The 22934-nt window shown below is 45.4% G+C and overlaps 1 protein-coding gene across 1 annotated transcript in view; it reads right to left on the minus strand.

Moving 5' to 3' along the window:
- The window catches only part of dachd (dachshund d), a gene marked incomplete at its 5' end in the record, with an annotated part of 114506 nt that overhangs the window by 52192 nt on the left and 39380 nt on the right, over positions 1-22934 (minus strand). The window contains one exon of the mRNA XM_080839528.1: positions 6079-6197. Within this exon, the coding sequence (XP_080695654.1) occupies positions 6079-6197 (119 nt within the window). The remainder of the gene's footprint in view (positions 1-6078; positions 6198-22934) is intronic.

Genomic DNA, 22934 nt, shown 5'->3' on the forward strand with positions numbered 1-22934 from the left:
GTCCTGCTGATTTAAATTTTATGAGCCCATGTTTCTGTGGCTGTTCAGATCAGACCTTGTGACTACTGTTCAAACCAGCTCTGTGCTGGACCGCTACACTTTACGAGAACTTATCGAAATTCCTCTCAGAGTTGGGAAAAAATGTCCATCTGCGTGGTGAGGTCAGCGATATGAATAAAGCACTCCATCTTTTCAAGAGCCCCTCCACAGGGTTCAGCTCTGAGTTGCTCCATGGCGTATCGCGAGAAACAAGCGCGATACACAAATTTATCACCACTTAGCCGTCACATTTCAGTGACGCGGCTCGAGTGCGGCTATTAGCCACGTGTCTCCTGCCACCAGTGCAAGGAGAGAGAGGGGAGAGTGAGAGAGGACAGAGAGGTGAGAGAAAGAGAGGGAAAGACAAAGTAGAGAGGAGAGAGTGTGAAGGAAAGAGAGATGAGGAAAAGGGAGTAAGAGAGGGAAAGAGAGATGATAGGGGAGAGAGAGGAAGTAAACGGAGGGAAGAAAAGAGGAGAGAGAGGGAGGGCAGAAAAAAAATCGAACATGTGGCATTAATACGCCATTCTGGTTCCTCAGCAGCTGATAGGCAGATGGCACGAGGCACTTTCTCTGGCTGGTGCCGGGGGCTGCATATCATTTGGGCGCCTTGTTTGCATTTTAAAATACATCAGTACCATATTGATGTACAGTATACATCATGTCAAGAGTGGCCACTCTCGTTTGTTGGCGGATGGTGGATGACCGGGCCCTGGCCGCTGTTCCATATGCATAGCGAGCGGAGAAAAAAAAAGTACCCGCGCAAAGCCTGTAAGAGGGTTACGCATTCTCGACATAATGAATGTGGCCTCTACGCTCACTGAAGGTCAACTTTCATTTATGTATAATGGGCGAGAGTCAACTGTTTTCTAAATGAGATGTATGCACAACAGTCGGTGGAGGTGTGTGAGTGTGTGTGTGTGTGTGTGTGTGTGTGAGGGGTGGGGGGAAGGGTGGATGAATATATTGTATTGGGATCACCTTTGGGTTGTTTGTGTGATAAATTCCATCGCACAGGTGCCTTCACTAAGAATTTCAATGCAACAACTATACCCAAAAAACCAATGCGTAGGCGCTGATCTAGAAAGCCTGGATGCTCTCTCACACACTCTACTCTCACTAAACAGATCTATCCATCATCGCCAGTTGAAGCACTCATCCATCACAAACTAATATGCATTATTTTAAGCACAGCAATGACAAAGACAGTCCACAGGGGTTACATTTAATACATGTATTTACTCCCATACAAACACACTGCACAGACACCGCTCCAGCCTCTGGACTTCTGATGCCATTCGTCATAATAATGACACGTTTCAGAACACTCTCGTTTCTGTTCCTAACCAGCTTGTGAAACGTAACATAAATATTATACATACACTCCATTATATTCACAGGACACTCGTACACTTGTACTTTTTCCCGGAGTGATTTTCGTCCAGGTTCAGCAGGTCCCCCGTCGACTGCCGCTGCTAGCCGCTTGCATAAGCAACAAGTATAGAGGGGCGCCAGGTAGCTAAATGTAGAACAAGAGCCATCCTACTCGCTGCTCATTACCATTCATTACCACGCAAAGGCCGCTATCTGAGAGATCTGGCTGCATACACTTTTTCAAAGTCACCTTAAATTCAGATGCACAGCATTTTTTTTCAATCCTGCACTTTTTTTGTTGGTGTCTCTCTCTCTTTTTTTGAAAGTGAAGAGACTGAACCCGCCAATCGCCCCCACCCCCCGACACCCCCCACCTACCCCCACCCCTTACAGACGTGGCCATACACAAACAGACCGGCAAACAAACCGCTTGGGCAGACACACTGGTGACGTCTGCTGTAAAAAGGAGAGTTGGGGTGGGATGGGGGGCGGCGGGGCTTGGCAGTTGGAGGGTGGGGGTATAAAGAGGGGGTGTATGGGTTGTAGGTGGAGTGCTTCTTTAACAAATTGAGAATTGCATGGTACTGTCACACACGAGCACCAAACAGCAAATAATGGAGATGGGGTCTGATCGTCGCCCTCGGAGCATCTGTCATATTAAATAATAATGAAGGATCTATTAATATGCAAAGGAACCAGCGGTAGACTGGCTTAACGCTGCCATGCCTCTGCATATTGTCAGAATGTTCATTATTAATTAACATGCTAGCTGCCCCATACCTGCGCCATGTCAGAACATTCTTATAACAAATACTGAATGTATGTGCCCTCCTCCGACTAACAGTGTAATTAAATTAAAATCAGATTAACTTCACATCAGTACACAAAGACTGACTTTTACGACGGAGGTGATAAGGAATTACTCGAGCTTATCTCTTTATGTTACTGTGTGTGTGTTTGTGTGTGTGTGTGTGTCTGTGTGTGTGTTTTCACTGAAGGCTGCTCTGAAATCTCGCTTTATGTAACAAACAAAGTCGGGGGCAGAGAGTGTCTCCACACGGTTGAGCACAGAGGCTTAATTTAACGCACGGACAGCAGAAAGACACTGCGTCTGTCTGTCTGTCTGTCTGTCGGTGGGACAGTATGGCTCTTTAGTGCACCGTGGTGCCTCAGCAGTGCCTTCCTGTCTGACATAGAGCGTGCTATGGAATTCTCTGCACGACACCGAATAACACTTGGGCTGATATATCAATCAAAGTCTAATTAAGCTCTAATTTGGGTATAGGGTGTATGCCACTCAACATTTCATTAGACCCCTTCTGCGATTCTGTTCCTCCAAAAGGGCTTGTTGCGTTTCTCCACTCAGTTAATGGGCAGGTTCAGAGCATGAGAGGAGTCACTCTCCACCAACCCCACCCACAGTGTCACACACTCACACGCACACACACACACACACACACACACACACACACGCACACACACACACACACACACACACACGCACACACACACACACACACACACACACACACACACACACGCACACACACACACACACACACACACACACACAGACACACACACACACACACACACACACAGATAACCAGTAAAGCGATTACAAACAGGTACACTTAACGAAGATATTAACCATCTATAATGTTGGGAAAAAAACAGAACACATTTGCTCACATCAGGTCTATTGCCTAGCTAATTCCTTGTCTGGTTGTTGTCAGGCTAACCAACACATAGCTCGGTTTTTACGTCATTTGACTCCATACCAGTTTCTCTCTCCCTGCATAACCAAACAGACACCTGCAGGCACGCACGCACACAGAGAACTGAAGCCCACCCCGCCCCTTTAGGTGATGGCCAGCATGGGAGCTGCAGTGGCAGCGGCTTCTTCCTTAAAGCTTCTTAACCGTAAAGGAGATGTCATCTTCACGCGGTGTCAGCCCTGCAGCCAAATAATAGGATTTACAGGGAGCCATCTCCCCTTCCTTCCTAATGCATCGGGAGCAGCCCAGGCTTGTGGAGCCAAGCCCCCCGAGGACACTGTCACTCTGAAAGGGCTTGACTCTCACCGCCTTTTAAATAAATATGTGCCCGGTGAAATGAAGATGTGTTCACCAGGAGCTAACGCATGTCATTTAAAGGGTAAAGAGATACACAAGTTGAAACATATATATATACGTATATATGCTCAGAGTCTACAGGAGGGGGAGGCTAGGGGTACTGCATGGTAGGCAGGATGTGTTATCTTGGCAGGGATAAGGAAGGTTTCTTTTTTCAAAGAAACATTAGCAGCAGACAGTTCCTTCATGACCTGAACCCCAAGCTTGCTTTGGGGAATTAAAACAAACAACAGAAAAATAAAATTAATATTACAGTGACTGAAGTCTCCATGCATAAGTTATGGCAGCTCACTCTGCCCCAGGCTAAAGGAGGATTTTTTTTTCTTCTGTCTGTTGTTATTTGATGATTTTCTTTAGTGCATGGCATTGCATCACGCAGGGATTTTTTTGGGGCTAATTTTCTGTGGAATTGAGTCACCTGTTCAGTAGTAGAGAGGGAAGTCTTAACCTGACAGGGAGGAATATCAGCAGGGCATTGTTTCTTGACTCAAACCACCAAGAGACCAATGCCAAGCACTTATGGCAAAAAAAGGAAAAAATCCCAACTCAGCCACACGGCTGGATAAACTGAAATGATGCACGGATAACGCTCTCAAGTGAACTGAATCTCCAAACATTTGTGAAACACTTTAGCTGAACTCTTCAATCTAGGGGCCGCGGGACCACAGCCAGTGCAGAGGCAAAAACTGTCATGACACTTCGTCATTACTATTCATGACAGGCTCATGAAAAATGCATCCGCAGACTCGGGACACACACACACAAGCGGTACTTTATATTGGCTAGTTGGCTAGCCCACTTCATTTTTTTTTTTTCTGTGGTCGTCTGGCTGTGGATTCATAAAATATTTTAGACTTTTCCGCTAGTTGTGACATCAGTTTGTTCCAACAGGTCATCAGAATTATAAAAACGGCCACTCCACTTTCTAACCAAGACGTCCAATCTAACACACTAAGCTTGCGCACCGTTACAGGTCTATCATAATTTCGGGAATTGAAACCTAATAAGCTACCTTGATAACCTTCATGGGAGGCTAATGGAATAACACATGTGAATGCAAGGAAAAGACCAAACTTGACGAGGTCAGCAACTGGAAGTGGAGGATGTCTCCTTTCAAAAGTCTTGTGCAAATGTCAAGATCATAGAAGGCCGTGGGTTTAAAGGCGATGATATCAAAGGCGTTCTTGTATTGCCGGCGTGTTGGACTAAATAAGAGCCGTCTCCGTGTCACTCGCTCTCTTCTCCCTGGCCTTTCAGTTTTCCATTTCCAAATAAGACTCCGATAGCGTGACCTCAAGCAGGCTGAGAGGAGGGTTGAGAGAGAGAACACTAACTCACACAGTTGAAAGACTCAAGTATCTTTGAGCTCCATTGTACAAAGATTGCCAATTCCAGAGCTGTTTTACAATATCAAAAGGCCCTCCATTCCTGTGTGCGCAGTTTTTTTTTTTAACCCCTATCTTCCTTCCTGACTCCAAAAAAACAGTCACGTTGGCAAAGATGTGTAGGGAACACAAAAATGGAAATCAGCCTCTCTGGAGCAGCATTGTAGTGAGCTTCCAAGAAACACATCCACAACCATACATACACACACATACACACACACACACACACACACACACACACACACACACACACACACACATACACACACACACACACACACACACACACACACACACACACACACACACACACACACACACACACAAACACACACACACACACACACACACACACACACACACACAAACACACACAGACACACACATGCACAAACACAATCATGCAAACTACATCTGAACATAATACAATTATTAGATATTTATGTTCTTATGACAATTACACTATAATAAGACACTAATGCATATTCAGCAGCCTACTAAGCAAGAGGGGTAATGCAACTTAATGACGGCATTTTATTATTAAAAGGCCCAAAACAATCTGAGAGCACAATATGCAAATCTGTGAGTGTTTTTCTTTTTTTTTCACTTCAACTTCAAAGATGCCACAATGCGACCGGCCGCAAATAGAACAGACGCATTTGCTGTAATAAGACGCGCTCAGGGCGAACTAAAGGCCCAAACGTCTGTTGTTGATTCTTGTGGCGATAAGCTTACTTTAACATCCCCAACTGCCTATGTACATATACCAGTGAAGTGGATTTAATCGGGCTAATTAAAACCCACTCAGGGCATAATGCAACATCCAGTGAAATCATTTGAGAGAAAATAAACTCTCCACTTCAATTTGTTGTGTTGTTGTTGCCTCTTTCCGGGGGATGAGTGGAGAGGGGAGCGGAGGGGAAGGTGGGAGGGCTTCGGTTAAAGTGGCCTGGCTGGTCCCACACCCCGGCTTGCTTGTCACTTTCTCCAGCGTGCCATTTAGAGGACATGCTGGAGTCTGCTGAGAAGCCAGCCAGAGGGGATGGAGGGAGATAGAGAGATGGAGGTGGGGGTGGGGGGGTGGAGTGGTTTAGGGTGGGGGGGGGGGGGGGTGGATGTTGGCAGCCCTGTTTAAAGCTGCTTACCTGTGGGGGGAATCATTCCTGGAGACATGAGGCCAGGGACGCTGTGTGGCATTATGTGGGGGTTCTCTGGCGATGTAACACTCTGTGTCGTCCTCTTCGGGGGCCTCCCGGGTCTTGAGCTAAAACAAAGTGAAGTGGCACAAAGGAAAAAAAGGGAAAAAGGGGAGAGAGAGAGAGAGAGAGAGAAGGAAGAGAGGGAGGGGGATAAGGATGGACAGAGACCATGATAGAAGGCAGGAGGGGTAGAGAGGGAAAGTGATAAAGAGGAAGTCAGGAGTAAAGACAAGACGAGAGCCACAAGAGGGAAATGGACACAGAGGAGGAAGAGCAAGCAGAAATAGGTAAAGGCAAAGATAAAAAAGAGAGTGAAAGAGGGAGAAACCAGAGAGAGACAAAGAAAGAGGGATGAAATTAAAAAGGAGTAGTGCAGTGGTGAGCATGATGGGGGTACAGGAGGGGGGTGAGAGAGAGAGAGAGAAACAAGGGGGGTGGCTGTTAACATTCGCGCCACTCTTCAGTGCAGTTCCAGCCCAAAGACCCAACACATACTGTAAATAAATTTCTTTTCAAGGACAGTTGCTTTCTGCAGCTCCACATAATAGACCTCCATAACTAATTAGATTACACGCTGCATTCATTTCCTTTATTGAAGATCAACCACTTTTTGATGCATAATTCATAGGCTGTACCTCGTTACCTGCTCCACCGTATTAATATCCCCACACTATTTGAATTGCCTCGTTTGCATATGCTACCGTCCTGCACGCGGCTTTTCAGGGCTTGGAAATTACATGTTAACTTGGTATAATTATTACAGTCAGGCCTCTATTGATTTATGAGACTTTTAAAAACCAAATATGTATAGTTTTGGTAATGAATGATATTTTAAGGTTTCTTCGGGAAATTAAAAGGCAACGTCAGCCTAAGGAAATGTTCGGGCTCGCTTGATTTAATGTGAGACTTAGCTGGAAGGTGGCGTGTCAGGGTGATTCAGACCTGTTGTACACTCCTGATGGAAACTTTTATTACTCCGAATGAGCAGCCTGAGATCATGATATGATTAATGAGTGTGTGAGCAGAGGCTGAGAGGTGTGTGCCTGTGTGTGTGTGTGTGTGTGTGTGTGTGTGTGTGTGTGTGTGTGTGTGTGTGTGTGTGTCTGTGTCTCTGTGTGTGTGTGTGTGTGTGTGTGTGTGTGTGTGTAGGGGGTGGGGGCACCCTGAGCTTGATTTTTAGGGGCTTTTCACCTACTAAGGCAAAAGACCTCCAAATCAATACATTCTCATCATAGTATCCAGCAGGTAAGAACGCAACTAGTTTAATTACGAAACGAAGAGTGCACATCTTACGCTCCGCTGGGCTTCTGCCCCCTGTCCATGAGACCCAAAGTGGAAGAGGAGTGTTGGGGTGGGGGACGGCGTCCTAAACTATTTTAGAAACACAAGGCCTTTTTAAGCAACACATATCTCCCACACTCACATACCGGCCAGGTCCGTCCGCCACGCCACTTCTGCCCATTTAAAGACACAGTGCATGAACTGAGACGCCACACATTTTATCATGTTTTACTTTTTGACAAGCATGAAATTGAAACGGAAATTCTTCCGTCCGTTCGCTTAAAACAGTGAAGCTCATACAGTCAACGACCACCACCAAACCAAACACACACACACACGCACACACACATACATACTGTATACACACACACACACTTTCTCAAACTAGCCTTTCACTAAAGACAAAAGCAGTTAACCTAAAGCTGTAGGTTCCAGAGTTCCATGTCTTGTTTGGAATGAGTTGATTCATATTTAGTGCTCTGCAGTACTTCTCCCTGCTTAGCCTCGCGCTTACAGATGTATCTACTGCTTTGACATTTAGTAAGGTTTTTCCCCCGCTTTTTTTATGTGGCTGTTTACCCAAATGACGTTATTGGAACAACACATATCTGCTAGTAGTCCCACTCTGACTTGTATTTCTCTCTCTTTCTCTCTCCCTCTCTCAGAGGCTGGGATGGAATCTGCCTTTAATATAGTGCCTTATCTGATTTTGTCACTTCACAGAAAACACAGTCCCCTCTCTTCTCAGATGTGGGGGGAAAAGGCGCTCAAATCAGAGCCTCGACAGAGAGGACTCCTGAAATGTAATTCCTATTTCTATAGAAACACCCTCTTTGATCTTATGAGGGAGATTGCAGACAGTTTTGCTGTCATCACTTTCAATGTGCTCAGCTGAATTATTTATGAAAGACCTCAATAGAGGGCATGTGATGGTAAAAGGTTTTTTTTTTTCTTTCTTCCCCTCTCCTCAACAATACTAAAGGGAGTGAGACTCAAATGGACCGAAATGTCACATCAACTTTGGCTCTGGCAAGCATTGGCTTTGGGAATAAAATAGAATGGTTTAGCCGAGGCATTACAAAAGGATTTTCCTTATCTGACTAAATGTTGTTAAATAATGATGTAGATGGTAGAAGGTCTAAAGCAGTGTGCACCTCTTTAAACCCCTCTATGGTGTCGAATAATGTATATCTCTCAATGTACAGGCTAAGAACACCATATTGTGCTGCATTTCAACAAATAAAGTGGGCGCCATTGTACTTAAACGTGTCTGACATCACATTGCCAAGTCTGATATGAAATCAAATAAACGTGGCCGCCTTTGAGCGAGTCCCTTTTTTATCATTCTGAGAGAGAGAGAGAAACAGAAAGAGAGAGAGAGAGAGGTGAATGGCACACCGTAACTGGAACTGATGTGTCCAAAACGTCTAGCCTACATTTCTCCCTAGTGCGAGGGAGTTTTTATTTCTAACGCAGTGAGACTCGGAGATCATGAGCGCAAAATCGGTGTCTGGCGAGGGAGTCGATGTGGTTTGTCCTGAGGTCTTATCCGAGAGAGTGGGCCGGTGTCAGCGGACCTCGAGTGGAACATAACCTGGACTGAAGCGAAAGAACCCGGCGATTTGTCAAGCTGCTTGTGCAGATTCCTTAAATAGCCTGGCACAGAAAGTCCCATGAAAAGTAGGCCATTATTGTGAAATGATGGCTACAGGGCGTGTTGGGAGATTTCACGCTGTCTATTGAGCACCAGTATCTAACCTGACCAGCCCCCACCACAATAACGTACCTCTGAATTTCGCATTTCAGTTTTTTTGTTGTCCTTTGTTTCTATAAACAAAGCTACACACTTTAGGTAATGGGGTGGGTGGGGGGGTGGGAGTTTGGGGGCACTTCACAATGAGTTTTTTAATGAGTTAACAATGGGTAGAAATAGGTTGCACTACACTTGCGGACAAAACCAAGCCTGAGATGTAATCGCTGGTATCTTCAGCCACAATCTTCAAAAAAAATAATACAATGTATGTTTAGACTTATATGGGTGGTGGTCTATGCTTGTATACATTTACTGTGTGAAAATGTATACGAACAAGCAGGACTTAACTGGACTTACACATAAAAAAAATAAAAAATCTCTAACCAGCAAGTTTGGCATTGCACACCCAGACCCACTCCCAATCGCTCAGAAGAGACACCACTGTATTAAGGTGTTCAAAAGAGGCCTATGTTGAAAACACCCAGGGACCGATGAGCATTTTGTTCTGCACTTGCAAAAGCAAATGACTCTCTGGTTTCAAACAAAAGCAGTGGTGGAGAATCAGCAGATGTCATTCCCCCCGCTCTATTTACATTACAGATAATCACCGCTCTTATATTCCTGGCTTCAATTTAGCAAACATAATAGATCCCGCTAGCCCAGACCCCTGAGAAGGCAAGTATGTCACAAACGTAGGAATTCTGCCGTTTTTGTTTTGCAACCATGGTGAAAAGAAAATAGGCCTGAACTTTCCCTGAACCTCACTTCCTTGAATGGACCTGTGCCATGTTGACCCAGGAGTAAAGCTGGAACCCAATACCATCCAACACACGACACTGCAAAAATAATCAGGTTAGAGACTCACAATACCAGGCGTACAGTTCCAATTTCAGGGCAACAATGCCGTTTAGGAGCAATTATTATGTTCTTTCTCACCTTCTTTTTTCCAGGAGGGAGACAATGAAGGATATGGCCAAACGTAAATAACTTTTGTATTCCTTTTTATCAGATTACTTCAGAGCACCCCCGCCTCTGAGTGGGATTGTTTAGGTTAAACTTAAAGATTTGACATACACAATGGCACGTGTAAGTAGAACGAGAAAATGTTCAGGGGAATACTGCACCTCTTAAACCCTGCATCTCACTTTGCATCCAAAAGCAGTCTTTTGACATCTTCAAGCTATATGGTCTTCCCTGTCGAGGCTTCAGAGAGAGAGAGAGAGGAAGAGAGAGAGAGAGAGAGAGAGAGAGAAGGAGAGAGAGAGAAAGAGAGAGAGAGGGTTGTTTTCCCTCTCTCTTGTAAATAAAATAACACCACAGTTTGATTTCACCGAAATGGAGCAATTAACCTTTTGCCTCCGGCGTTTGTTTGAGGCGGCGAGAAGGTAAAGATGAAGATATTTATTCCATTTATTTGCTGTATACCCAAACAAGCAGATGAATCACTCACACAGACTCACCTTCCCTCTCTCTCTCCCTCTCTCTCTCTGCCTGGGCAAATACAGCCACTCTCACACACAGTGCCGCCAATCAGACCTTATAAAATATTAACCCAATGTCATTGCCCTTTTAAAATCTCTCACCTAGAATTCCCTAATTGTTCCATTTCTTTATCTCCCTGTAGCAGAGAGTAAATAAATTAACAAAATAGCTTTTATCGCTCAGAATAACCTTTTAACAGAGGGATTATCGCAGGTTTATTTTTCATTTCTTTTTACAGCGATAGCGCTGCATGCCTCATTGATTAGTTTGCCAAGGTGGTGACCAGCAGTGAAAACAAGGTCTCATTGATAACACAAAGGCAAGGCACCTCTACCCAAATAACAAACTATATTCGGTCCCGGCCCCTTTTCTAAACTTCCGCTGTGGCTGCAGAATTTCGTATTCAGCGTAGCCCGAATGCAGAGACTCCCAAGAGTGGCTATTCTTGTCTGACTGAACGAACGGGGCAGCTCTGTTGTTCATCATTCAAATAGCTCACAAACATGGAAGATAAGATAGGGGATGTTGGTAAAGAAGAACACAGTTCAACTAAAAGTAAACGTGCAAAAAATCATTAATGCTGTTTAGATCATTAACATAATGCTACTGATTGCTAACGGTATGGTTTTAGAGTGGCCACTTATACAGCAGGTGACAATTAGCCGTTTCTGCCCATTGTAGTGTTGTTAGTGAGGATTTCATTGACATGTCATCCATCATTGTAACATCTGCATGTAATGATATCATGTTTCAAACCATTTACTATCAGCTGTGTGCTCAAGGATGCGCCATATGTAGGGTGCAGTTGGCTACAATTAACCATTTACTACCAGAAGCAATATTGCATGATGACACCTTCACGTCTTGACACGCACTTGCACACACACAGACACACACAGTCACACACACATTCATTGATACACACACACAAGCACACACACACACACGCGAGCTAATGAAAAGATACCAAAAAAAGGGGTCAACAGCTGATATGTGACAGGCTATTATTCGCCTCCTACCAGTGTTCATCAATCCTTCCCCCTCTGATCTTTTTCTCTTGTTTTATCAGCGGCTTTATTTGCATTGGGCTTCTGTTGGTTTATCTCAATCAGTTTCCCTCGCACACACCTGTCACATAGTCCCCTCAAACAGGCAGCTTGGCCGGCCTTATCAGATACAGATAGATGGATTATGTGCAGGCACTCGCACATCACGACCGCAAAAAAAGAAGAAGAAATGAAGAAACGCGAGAAAGAAAAAAAAACCTAGTTTTTATTGTCAAACAACAGCTGCACCCGTCGTGGAGCCGCAAAAGAAACTTGTCAATCGTGTGCGATAAAGCTTTCATTTCCACCACTACACAAAGGGGAAGGTATCGTCCAGGTATCATCCAGTCCTGCCTTCTAACATCCTTTTGAAAAAGCACCTCTATGTTCCCTCAGCTGCTCCTGTGAAGCGTGTAGAACAATCACAGAGCGCACGAGCGAGAAGAGGATGGTTATAAAAGTCGGCTTCCTCTTCCCTTTGTTATGTGGGCCGCGGTGATTAGAGGAACCTCTGGGCTGGGCCATCAGATTGCCGGCCGGCGGAGGAACCCAGCCGCTGCCCAGCCGTGTTCCTTCCTCCAGCCGTATTTACATGGAGCTGTCTATCATGCCACAGCGAGAGAGAAAAGAGCACGCTGTGGAACAGGAGAACCACTGCAGTCTTCGGCAAAATGGGAGAGGTCACTGTAGGTTCTGGCAAGGAACCCCTTGGGTTTTTTGATGGAATATTTTAACATGGACCTGTTAGCGGCTCCAGATATGAAATGACTGACTCATTTCTTTGGATGTAAAACTATTAATTTTGGAAAGAAAAAGAAAAAAACTGTGAGAGATGATAGAGTGCACAGTTCTCTACCCATTCACACAGTTTTCCACTTCAGCATGCATGCTCGCTCTAATAGAGGAAGATGTTCCCCAAAAAAAAGATCTAAAAATAAGATAAACTGCTGATTATTTTAATGCATCATTAATGGCAAAAACCGATTTCATAATTGCATTCGGTAATTGTGAAGCCCAAAAATTGTTTTGTATCAGTTCTATTACAGGGGTAGTAATGAGTGAAGAAGAGTCAGAACATCAGGGGAATTGATGAAGAATGCCTAATTGGTTGACTTTTCCATGCCTAATGGACGATTCCCTTAATTAAAAAGATACTGTACCAAATGTTATGAATCAGATAGGGCTAAAAGTAAATGCACTTAATCAAATGTGTGAAAATGAACAGTTCCAGGAAAGTAAAAAAAAAAAAAAGAGATCGTCAGATATGATTTCCTCCAATATTTATTAATTGCAGTCCCTTTGGTTAGCAAAATAGAACAGGTCTTATCTGTAAAAGTGCGAAGAAATTTTCATCTAAGTGCTTCCACAGATCTCTCCCCCCTCAGTCCCGTTTGTCTTTTCATGGACTGCAATGCATATGAAACAAGTCTTCAAAACACGGCTTTAAAAACTTACTAGTCAGGGTGCCTTTGAGGATATTTAATTAAAATCTAATCCTGCATTCATTAAGGCTCACATAAATTAAGCTGTCATTCATAAGATTTATGGATTCTCATTTGCATATTGCATACAATTCATCAATTACTCAAGTATGAAAGGAGCACATTTACCCTGGGAGCAGACGGCCGCCCTGCCAGTGGTGGAAATGAAGGGAGAGAGAGAGAGAGAGAGAGAGAGAGAGAAAGAGAAAGAGAAAGAGAAAGAGAAGAGGACTGTCAGGCATTCACACAAAAACTTTCCTCGCAAACGTCTGCGTCTGATTAATCTCATTTTCGAGGCATCCCCCTTACAAGATTGTACACAGTCCAGCTTCACTTTTCAATTATTTCTCCTGTCCTCTCGGCTAACTCGGGGAGCGGCGAGATAGACACGCAGCGAGAGTTCGACTTATCCACCGAGAGCGTCTTTCTCTGGCTTTCTTGTTTTTTTTTCACTCTCCCTCTCTCTCTTCCTTCCACCTATATGCATACCATGGGTCTGTTTATCGGAACACTCATAAGTGAAACTAATATTCAAGAGAGAGAGTGGGAATAGGAGTGTGAAAGTGGGGGGTTGGGGGTCAATTTGTATTTGGAGTACTGTCAGACGCACACACTCTCGGCGTAATAATGGCATATTTCCTGTCCCATTTCCATTTACCGATCTTCCTCCTGTCAACCGTGAGCTGGGGGGGGGGTTTGGGCAGAGTGGAGGCTGTCTCGGACTCTGACGATGCCTCAGACTCCTCCACCACCAAACTCCAACCACCACCACCGCCACCACCACACTCCAACCATCCCCACCACCACCACCACCACCACCACACTCCAACCACCACGGCCACTGTTGCCACTGCCACTGGTGAGCACATAAGGCAAACACAGCTCCCTTTCTGCTGCCTCCGCGATGGGAGACCCGGTGTGGAAGTGAGTGCTTAAACCAAGTCGAGCGTGAATGCTTCCAAGATAAAAGGTCAGGAAAAACAAACAGACGACTTGCGAGCATGAATTGAATTAATTGAGTCATTAATATGCATGGCTAATAAAGCTTCAAAAAAAAATCCTTAAAAAAAGGGGAGGCTAAGAGAGAAAGAGAAAGAGAAGAAAATCACCCTTGACTTCTCTCGCTTTTAATGGCTGTTATTTTCAGCTGAGAGAACTCGGGATTCGTAGGTATTACTCCTTCTGAGGGAGTAATGGGGGGGGGGGGGGGGGGGTGTGAGCGGGTGGAGGGGGGGGGGGGGCACACAACAAAACAGGTTGGACTAACCTCGGTGTTGAATACTGAACGTCTTACAAACTAGACAAAGGCAAACTTGTTCTGGTGCCCAGATTAATTCCCAATTAATCCTGAGTTCTGGCAAAGGAACACTCCACACAGCAATAAAATGAAAGTCATCCTGAAGGGTATTTAATTGGTTCCCCATAGAACAAGCGCCGGATAACAGAAATAAAGCCGGAGTTTATTAATCCTCCCCATTGTTTTATGAAATTGTCGTTGAAAGTAACTTCAGATAGAGCCAATAGTTAAGACTTTAATGTGCTTTTAATATTAAAAGCTGGCGACAATTAGACTGGTCCAAACAATGAGAGGTGAGATTGAGGCCCCGGGAGTGAATGAGAAATGATCTCAAAATCAATACCTGTTTACCATTACAATACAGCCAAGCACATTTAACTGCGCTGGACACTCTTTCTCTCTCTCTCTCCCTCTCTCTCTCTCTATCTCTCTCACACACATACACACACAGACACAAACACACACACACACAAATATTCACAAACAAACACACACAATGACTCTCTCTCAGTGTCTACCTCACACCTAAAGACACACAAAGACAAGACAAGACAAACACATGCACCTCTCTCGCTATCTATCTCGTACCCACTCACGCGCACCTTTCAGGGCATATATTAGGGCATAAACATGTTTCCAAATATGCATGCAAACGCATACATACATACAAACACACTCACGCACGAAAGTGCTGGCATAATGTACACATATATTATGCAGCAGATACAAGCCCTTACTTACTTACAAATACACACACACACACAGTCACAGACTGACATAGAGTGCACTCATATAGCAGCCACTCATTAAGGTCTGAAAAATTTTTAGACAACTGAGAGTACACAGAGTGTACGCAGAGAACCCGAGCTATCTATGAAATCTAGCTTGTTTGGATGTGATTACATACTGCTCTAAATGGTTACAGCTATAAAGGGCAATGATGTAATCATAACATGATCATGTCCTAGACTGGCTAACAGAGAGAGAGAGGGAGAGAGAGAGGGAGAGAGTGGGAGGGAGAGAGAGAGAGAGAGAGAGAGAGAGGAGAGAGTGGGAGGGAGGGAGAGAGAGAGGGAGAGAGTGGGAGGGAGAGAGAGAGAGAGAGAGAGAGAGCATGGAGACAGGCATATCCTCTTGGAGACAAACATTCTTAATGTGGAAACTAACAGGAAGTCTTTAATGATTAACATTAATTGGACTGAGGATCGGAATCCTGTGTGAAACATTAAACAAAAAATATCTACGGTTTATTCTCGTTTCTGACTTTCTTAATAATTAATGAAATGTCAATACGCCAGGGAGTCCAGCAATGATCTCTGGTGGGAGAGGAAAGGAGATGTTTATATGACTGAAGAACAGAGGCAAAAAAGGGGGGAGAGAGAGAAAGAGAGAGAGGCTGATAGGGAGACAGACTTTTGACTTCATAGAATCCTTTTGATTAATTATTACAAAAGTTAATAAAACCTATTAGAAACACTTTGTATTGGTAACAGCTGGTAGAACCACCACCAATCAAGACAGAGAGACAGAGAGATCAAGAGAGAGAGACAGAGCGAGAGAGAGAACATTAAATTATCTATGACTTCTTGCTTTGGCAACATTATAAATACTACATTGATGCCAATAAAGCTTTTTCAATTGAACTGAATGGAAAGAGTGATGCAATGAGAAAGAGACAGCGTGATATATAGAGAGAGGGGGAGGAGTGAGGCAGTGAGGCAGAGAGAGATAGAGATAGAGTGTTTTCTGTGCTGAGAGAGGTTACATTTCTACCCCCTCTTCTTCCTTTTTGCCTTTGTCTCCACTCTTGAGTCAGGACAAGTGGCAGGCTCCCTCTCCCCTGAGTCCTCACCGGAGCAGAAGTGTGTTTGCATATTCAGATACTGTTTATGCAACTCCACATCATCTGCCTAAGTCTGTCCCGAACCCCCCCCCCCCCCCCCCCCCCCTTCAATCCACCCAACGACTCAGCCAGCTGCGCCTCTAAATGCTGTTTACTGTACTAACATTAGACCTTTTCCTAAACAAGGTTCCTTGTGACAGACCCCCCACCCCTCCGCCCCAGCCTGGTTCCCAGCAGTGCATTTGTACGCGATAAAGAGGAATCAAAGCGCGTCTTCCTCGGCAGAGCAGATCTGTGTGTCTGTGCGCAGCTCTGTGATCCTTTTCCGGAGGAATCTCTGACTGTGTTCACACAGAGGGGGGAAGGGGGGGGGGGGGGGGGGGGGGGGTGAGAGAGACCAAGCAAACGACAAGACAACAACAGGAACTCCAAAGGCAATTTTTGGAAAAGCACTCCACCCCAGCAAAGGGAGGTGCGATTGGGGGGGGGCAGGAGGGTTGGGTGAGGAAAGACGTCAGGGGGGTGGTGGAGGAGTGTCTGTCGGGGGGGGGGGGGGGGGTGCATTTGGAGGGGGGGGGGGGCTGAATGTGGCACGTAGAAGTTTGCTTTCATTCCTGCTGACTGATTGGCACCAGGCACCAAAACACTTTGCGGGAGGAGAGAGAGAGAGACGAGAGACGAGTAGAGTCCGACCAAGCCCAGCCCAGCCTGAGAAAAACCTCCAAACCCGGGGCCGAATGACAATTACTTCAGACAAGCTTTATCAGGTCCCTGACCTGAGCCGGTCTCCTCACAGCACCACACTAAGTAAATCACTGCTTCATTCCTGCAAGCTGTACATTCCATTTAAAAGCTTCATGAAGACCCTGAGATTGGAGGCAGGGGTGGTGGAAGACAGAGAAAAAGTGCATTTAGTCCGACCACAGAGGAAAAAGACTTGACTAAGCACATCGGCGTGAGCCTCGCACTGTCCACGCCACTTTGACGATATAATTCTTAATGTAAGGCTGGGGCAGACATAAATCTTGAGCTGGGGTATCACCTGTAGGGTGTCTTATCCTCTGCTCGTGTTCTCTATCTCTCTCTCTCTCTCTCTCTCCCTGGCTCTTTTTATGATGAATTGTTTGCAACATTCCGCAGACCAAACCCTTCAACCTCCAGAAGCTCTTGCCTCTAATAACTCGTCAGCTCTGTGTGTGTGTGTGTGTGTGTGTGTGTGTGTGTGTGTGTGCGTGTGTGTGTGTGTGTGTGTGTGTGTGTGTGTGTGTGTGTGTGTGTGTGTGTGTATGGGGGGGAGGGGGAGGGGGGGTGGTAGAGGAGTTGGAGGGGAGGACGTGACAGAATGATGAATATCACAACAGACAGCTCCAATATGGTACAATTTTACCCGATCAATATCTCACTGCAATATCAGAAAAAAAACTGAGCACATATTAGTCTACACACTGTATTACAGATGAGGTACAATCCCCCCTCCCCCCCCGCCCCCCCCGCCCCCCCCCAACCCCCTCTCTCTTTCCCATAACCCCTCCCCCCAGCACCCTTCGTCTTCTTCCTAAGAGCTTGTGCTGGGCTACAACTATATTTCACACACGTCCGAAATGCTTTACACACTCACAGATGTGGTGGATACTAATCACGCCACGCGCACCAGCGAGAGAAGAGAGGAGAAGCTCAGTCGAGGGGAGTGACACCAGGCGCGTGTGCTTAAAATTAGTACGGCCCGGGCCGCGAGAGGATCTAAAAACATCTTGTTCGACATGAACACGCTACGCGGGTCTAAACGGACAGTGAGCGAGGGCGTGCGCTGGGGCCGTGTTCCAGCCCAATTATTTATGAGGAAGTCCCAAAAGTTTCGTCGCCAGGCGCGTCTAATAAGAGATAATGATTCTCCTCGGGGACTGGAGGCCTGCTTTTAAGAGCGGTGCTAAGTGACTGTACTAGGCGCAGACGCTTTAGAAATTCAAAGTGAAAAGCCTCTGCCTCCACAGACTCTGGGCCAGCCTGAGGCAATGAAGAGAAAGGACACTTCAACCACTTGTAAACAGATACCCACCTCCATGAGCACTCAAATCGTCCCTGGCACACACCAGTTGATTTGCGCAGTGATTATTCTCCCCATGGAGTTAATGAAATATCTCACCTTAGTGCTGATATATTTGTTTAGTTTTTTTCCCTGGTCTTCTTTTAGATGTTAGAAATGGTCATCAGTTCTGCCGACACGTCACATGGGTGACATATCACAGGGCTGACGTGCCTGACATTGTGTGTGTGTGTGTGTGTGTGTGTGTGTGTGTGTGTGTGTGTTCGTGTGTAAGTGTGTGTGTGTGTGTGTGTGTGTGTGTGTGTGTGTGTGTGTGTGCACTTGTCGTACTCAAGTATGTGTCTACATGCCTGGAAATCTCTATGGCTATTTGTGTTAATGTATGAAAGTATGCAATGTAGGTTGTGTGCAATTGTTTGTCTGTGTGTGGATAGAACACATAGCTGACATACCATAAAGCTAACAGTATATGTCTCTATAGGTGTGTGTGTGAGTGTGTGTGTGTTTGTGTGCACGCTTGCATACTTCCATGTCTGTCAGTTTATGTATGACAGTATGTTTTAAGTGAAGTGCTTGTGTGTGTATGTCTGTCTGTGTGTGTGTGTGTGTGTGTGTGTGTGTGTGTGTGTGTGTGTGTGTGTGTGTGTGTGTGTGTGTGTGTGTGTGTGTGTGTGTGTGTGTGTGTGTGTGTGTGTGTGTGTGTGTGCGTGTGTGTGTGTGCGTGTGTGTGTGTGCAAGCCTGTTGGGGCTGGGTAAGGGTTACAGCAGGGTTGCCTTTTCTATAAATACTGCCAAATCTCAGACTAAGTGCAACATGGGAATTGTACTTCTCTGGGTGGGCCGAACAGTCTGATCTATTTGTGGAGGTATTATTGGGAAAGTTCTGATCTTACGGTAAACAGTAAAGTCACATTGCTATGCAGTCATGTGAGAAAGTGCACATTTCAGGATTGTTATGAACAGAAACAAAGTGCTTTTGGAAGTCCAGACTCCTCAAGATGATGGACGATCACAATACTTTAACTGACGTGAACTAATGCATCACTATTACGGCAGTGGGAAGAGAGACATCTTGGGATTGTTAAAGAGACAAAGTACTTCTGGAGGAAAAGACTTCGACAAATAACGTAATATCACACACTATTTAACTGACATATACTAATGTGTAACTATGGGAACATATGATGAAAGAGAGGGAACAGTCAGAATCTGTAAGATTCTCAGCCTCCCTTAAGAAAAGACCACAACCCCCAAATACCCCCCGCACCACCATCCTCCCCCGCCACACTGAAAAATCTGTTTCATAAGCCATCAAACGGGAGACGGTCTGGAGAAGAGAAAAGGCCTGCGAATGTTCATGATGCATAATATCTTCTCGCACTAGGGGAGGCCCTGGCTGGGCCCCTCGGCTGTCGCCTGCAATAGGCTCGCACCATTGTGAGAGCTCAAGGTTCGTTAAATGCTATTAATGGAACATAGGATCCCGTGTGCGGCCGAGTTGTCAGTGTTTCATTAGCGGCTGATAAACATATAATACCAGTGTGTCAGGCCCCAGAGTGTGCGACTTGACAAGACGGCAAGGGGGTGGGTGGGGGGCGGGGGGGAAGGATTTTGGGATTGCAGGGCAGCGATCATTCCCATGCTTTAGACTGACAGCAGTAATGATTTTAGTTGAGGGTGCCACAGGAGGGGTCGAGGATGGTTGGGGAGAGGGAGAAAAGAAAGAAAGGAAGAAAGAAAGAGGTAAAAAGGAAAAAAAATCAAGGATTGTTTAATGTGTTTCTAGACAGGCGTGTGGAAGTACTAGCCAGTCGGCTGCAGTGGTGGTTGGGGTAAGGCAAGGTGACACGTCCCACTCAGTGATCCGTGTATGCGAGGCCCACTCCAACTCTTAGCGAAGCTCTGGTAAGGTCCTACAATTGGGAATTGATCAGTCGCCAAGACAGGCAGGCAGTTCGTCCTTTTCAATTAAAATCTACATCTTTAACATCTCTGAACAAACTCTGCCAGGGCCGGGATTTCTCGGTTCAATCCCTCAAATCCTCTCCATCATTCCACAATTAATATTCTCAGACCGCAGGGCTGTTTGTGTGTGCATTACACATTCGGAATTAACACATTTGCACAGCTAGACATCACCTTCCACCCAATATTTTAGCAGCAAGTCGTGAGTTCAGTTGAGCCCTTGACACTAAGACTTGAGCCAGTATTTTACATCCAGTTAGTTCTGCCTTGCATATCCTCCAGTGTATAACCACGGTAAAACTATTTTCAAAGTGAACACAGCGACTTCAAGAGCAAGACCTTTGCCTGTTGTGTTGGGCCGATGTTTAATGTTAAACAAGGTCTTTTGGTCTGTTCTACCCCTGTGTAATTGGTCACCAACACTGTTAATCAGTTCATCTCCTCTTCTCTCCCCTCTTTGTACAAAATAGTGGGAGATAGATAATTAAAAACGTGTCGGGTGAAAGTCCAACAAGCTTTCCTCACAATGTATGTTCTCACTTTCCACGCTTTTGTTCATCTTATTAACCTCCTCCCTTCTCCGTGCGTCTTTAAATGAAATCTTTAGCCCTGTACATGTGAAATTAAAACTGCAGTCCCTTGAGCGTTTTTAATTATTCCTCTCCTGAAAAACTTCCACTTTTTCTGTCAGCCCACTTTATTAGAAGCCTGCCCACTCCCACTCGAGCTGTCTCTTTCTGTCGTTCTCCCGGTCTGGGTCTGTCATGCTTCACTCCTCCTTTGAATCGAGCTCCTCTCCCACTCCCTCTTCCCTCTATTTCTCTCCTTCTCTCTTCTCACACATACTCCCCCTGAGTTCTTTTTTTTCTACTTTTCTTTCATTCTCCTTTTTCTTTTTTTCCTGTTCTTGCTGGGTCTGTATGCAGGGCCTGTTAAATTCTCACCTTGTGCTGCCCTTGTCATGGACCCGTTGAAGCACAAAGCGCGGGAGTGTTTACTCATTTCCCCTCCGCATTATCTCTCACATTAATCATGGGGGCTCCGGAACCTTCTGGACACAGGGCTCCTCTCTGCCCTCACCTCTCCCTCTGTTTCTCTCGCTCCCCCTCTCTCTATCTTTCCCTCTGTCCTCATCTTTTTCTCTCCCTCCCTCCCTTTCTCTCTCTTTCTCTCACCTGTTCTGCCCTCATATCCCTCTCTCTTTCTCTCTCTGTCTATCTCATGCTGCTGCTGTCTCTTTTTCTCACCTCTTTCTCTAGCTTGCTTTCTCATTCTGTCTCTCTTAATCTCTCTTTCTCTGTCTCCGTCTCTCCTTCTGTCTAGTTGAGTGTCTCTTTATCTCTCTCTGCCATCAGCGCTCTCTCTCTCTCTGCCATCACCTCTCTCTCTCTATCTCTCTCTTCCATAACCTCTCTCTCTCTCTTCCATAACCACTCTCTCTATCTCTCTCTCTCTCTCTCTGCCATCACTGCTATCTCTCTATCTCTCTCTCTCTCTCTCTCTGCCATCACTGCTATCTCTCTCAATCTCTCTCTCTTCTCCCCCTCCCTCTGCTGCCATCACTAACAGGCTGAGACGTGGTGAGCAGTAGGACAGTCTGGGCCCCTGCTCTGCTGCTGCCACGGCTGCCTCTGGTTTGATTAATAATGTCCCCCAGTTGAAGGGAACAGGAAGAGGGAAGCGGGGAAAAAAATCACATGCAGGAGCGTCTCTCCTTATCAGGCCTTAATCGCACAGAAACACGGCCTGATTTAAATATGCATGACGATTATGACAGGGAAGATGCAGAAGTCAGCCGATCTAATTAACAAAAATTAATTGTATGTAAATTGTGTTTGGGAGGGGGTTGTCAGAGAGGGGGGGGGGTATTTTTGTGGAATACTAAGCTTGTGGTCGCAGGTAGATTTTTAGTGAACATGCCAGAAAGTATTTGACTAAAGAAGGGCAGTGATATAACTTTTTTAACAGACAGTTTTAAAAACTCTGAACTCTGAAGCAAGTATTTGACTAAACAAGGGCAGTCATTTAACTTTTCTAACAGACTACTTTGAAACACTGAAGCATTAAGTTCCCTTGCAGCAACCAAGTTAATAAAAAAAAAACACCAGGTCTCAAACCTTCATCAGATTCAGGCCCGACCTTATCAAAACAAATAATTACATGGCCCTTACCGAGCTCTACCAATCTCTGCGTTTCCGCCCGGCAGTAAATGCTTTCCAGGCACCCGTAATAACCTTAATTCAGTGTTTCAGAGGCGCTGTAACAAGAGCTTTAAATAAGGAAGGGGATGTTTGCAGAAAGTCCGTGGCCACAGGCAGGAGACTGGCGTTCACGGGTCCAGGGACTTGTTTGTGAAACACATGCTGTTGCCGTGCTAGGCAGGTTTTTTATAATGAGCTTATGGACAACGGCGGCTTTATCATTAATGATGGCGCTCCTTGCTCTGTCTTTGGCCCCCTGTCCCCCTTTGCAATTAACCATTTTTTACTGGATTGCCAAAGGGGTTGTATATGAATGGGAGAGAGAGAGAGAGAGAGAGGGAGAGAGAGCAGGAAAATCCTCCTCTGAAATTCAAATAAATGAGCAATGCAAATAGTTTAGAGAGAGAGT

Source organism: Sprattus sprattus, assembly GCF_963457725.1.
Source record: "Sprattus sprattus genome assembly, chromosome: 5".
Lineage (NCBI taxonomy): Eukaryota > Metazoa > Chordata > Actinopteri > Clupeiformes > Clupeidae > Sprattus > Sprattus sprattus.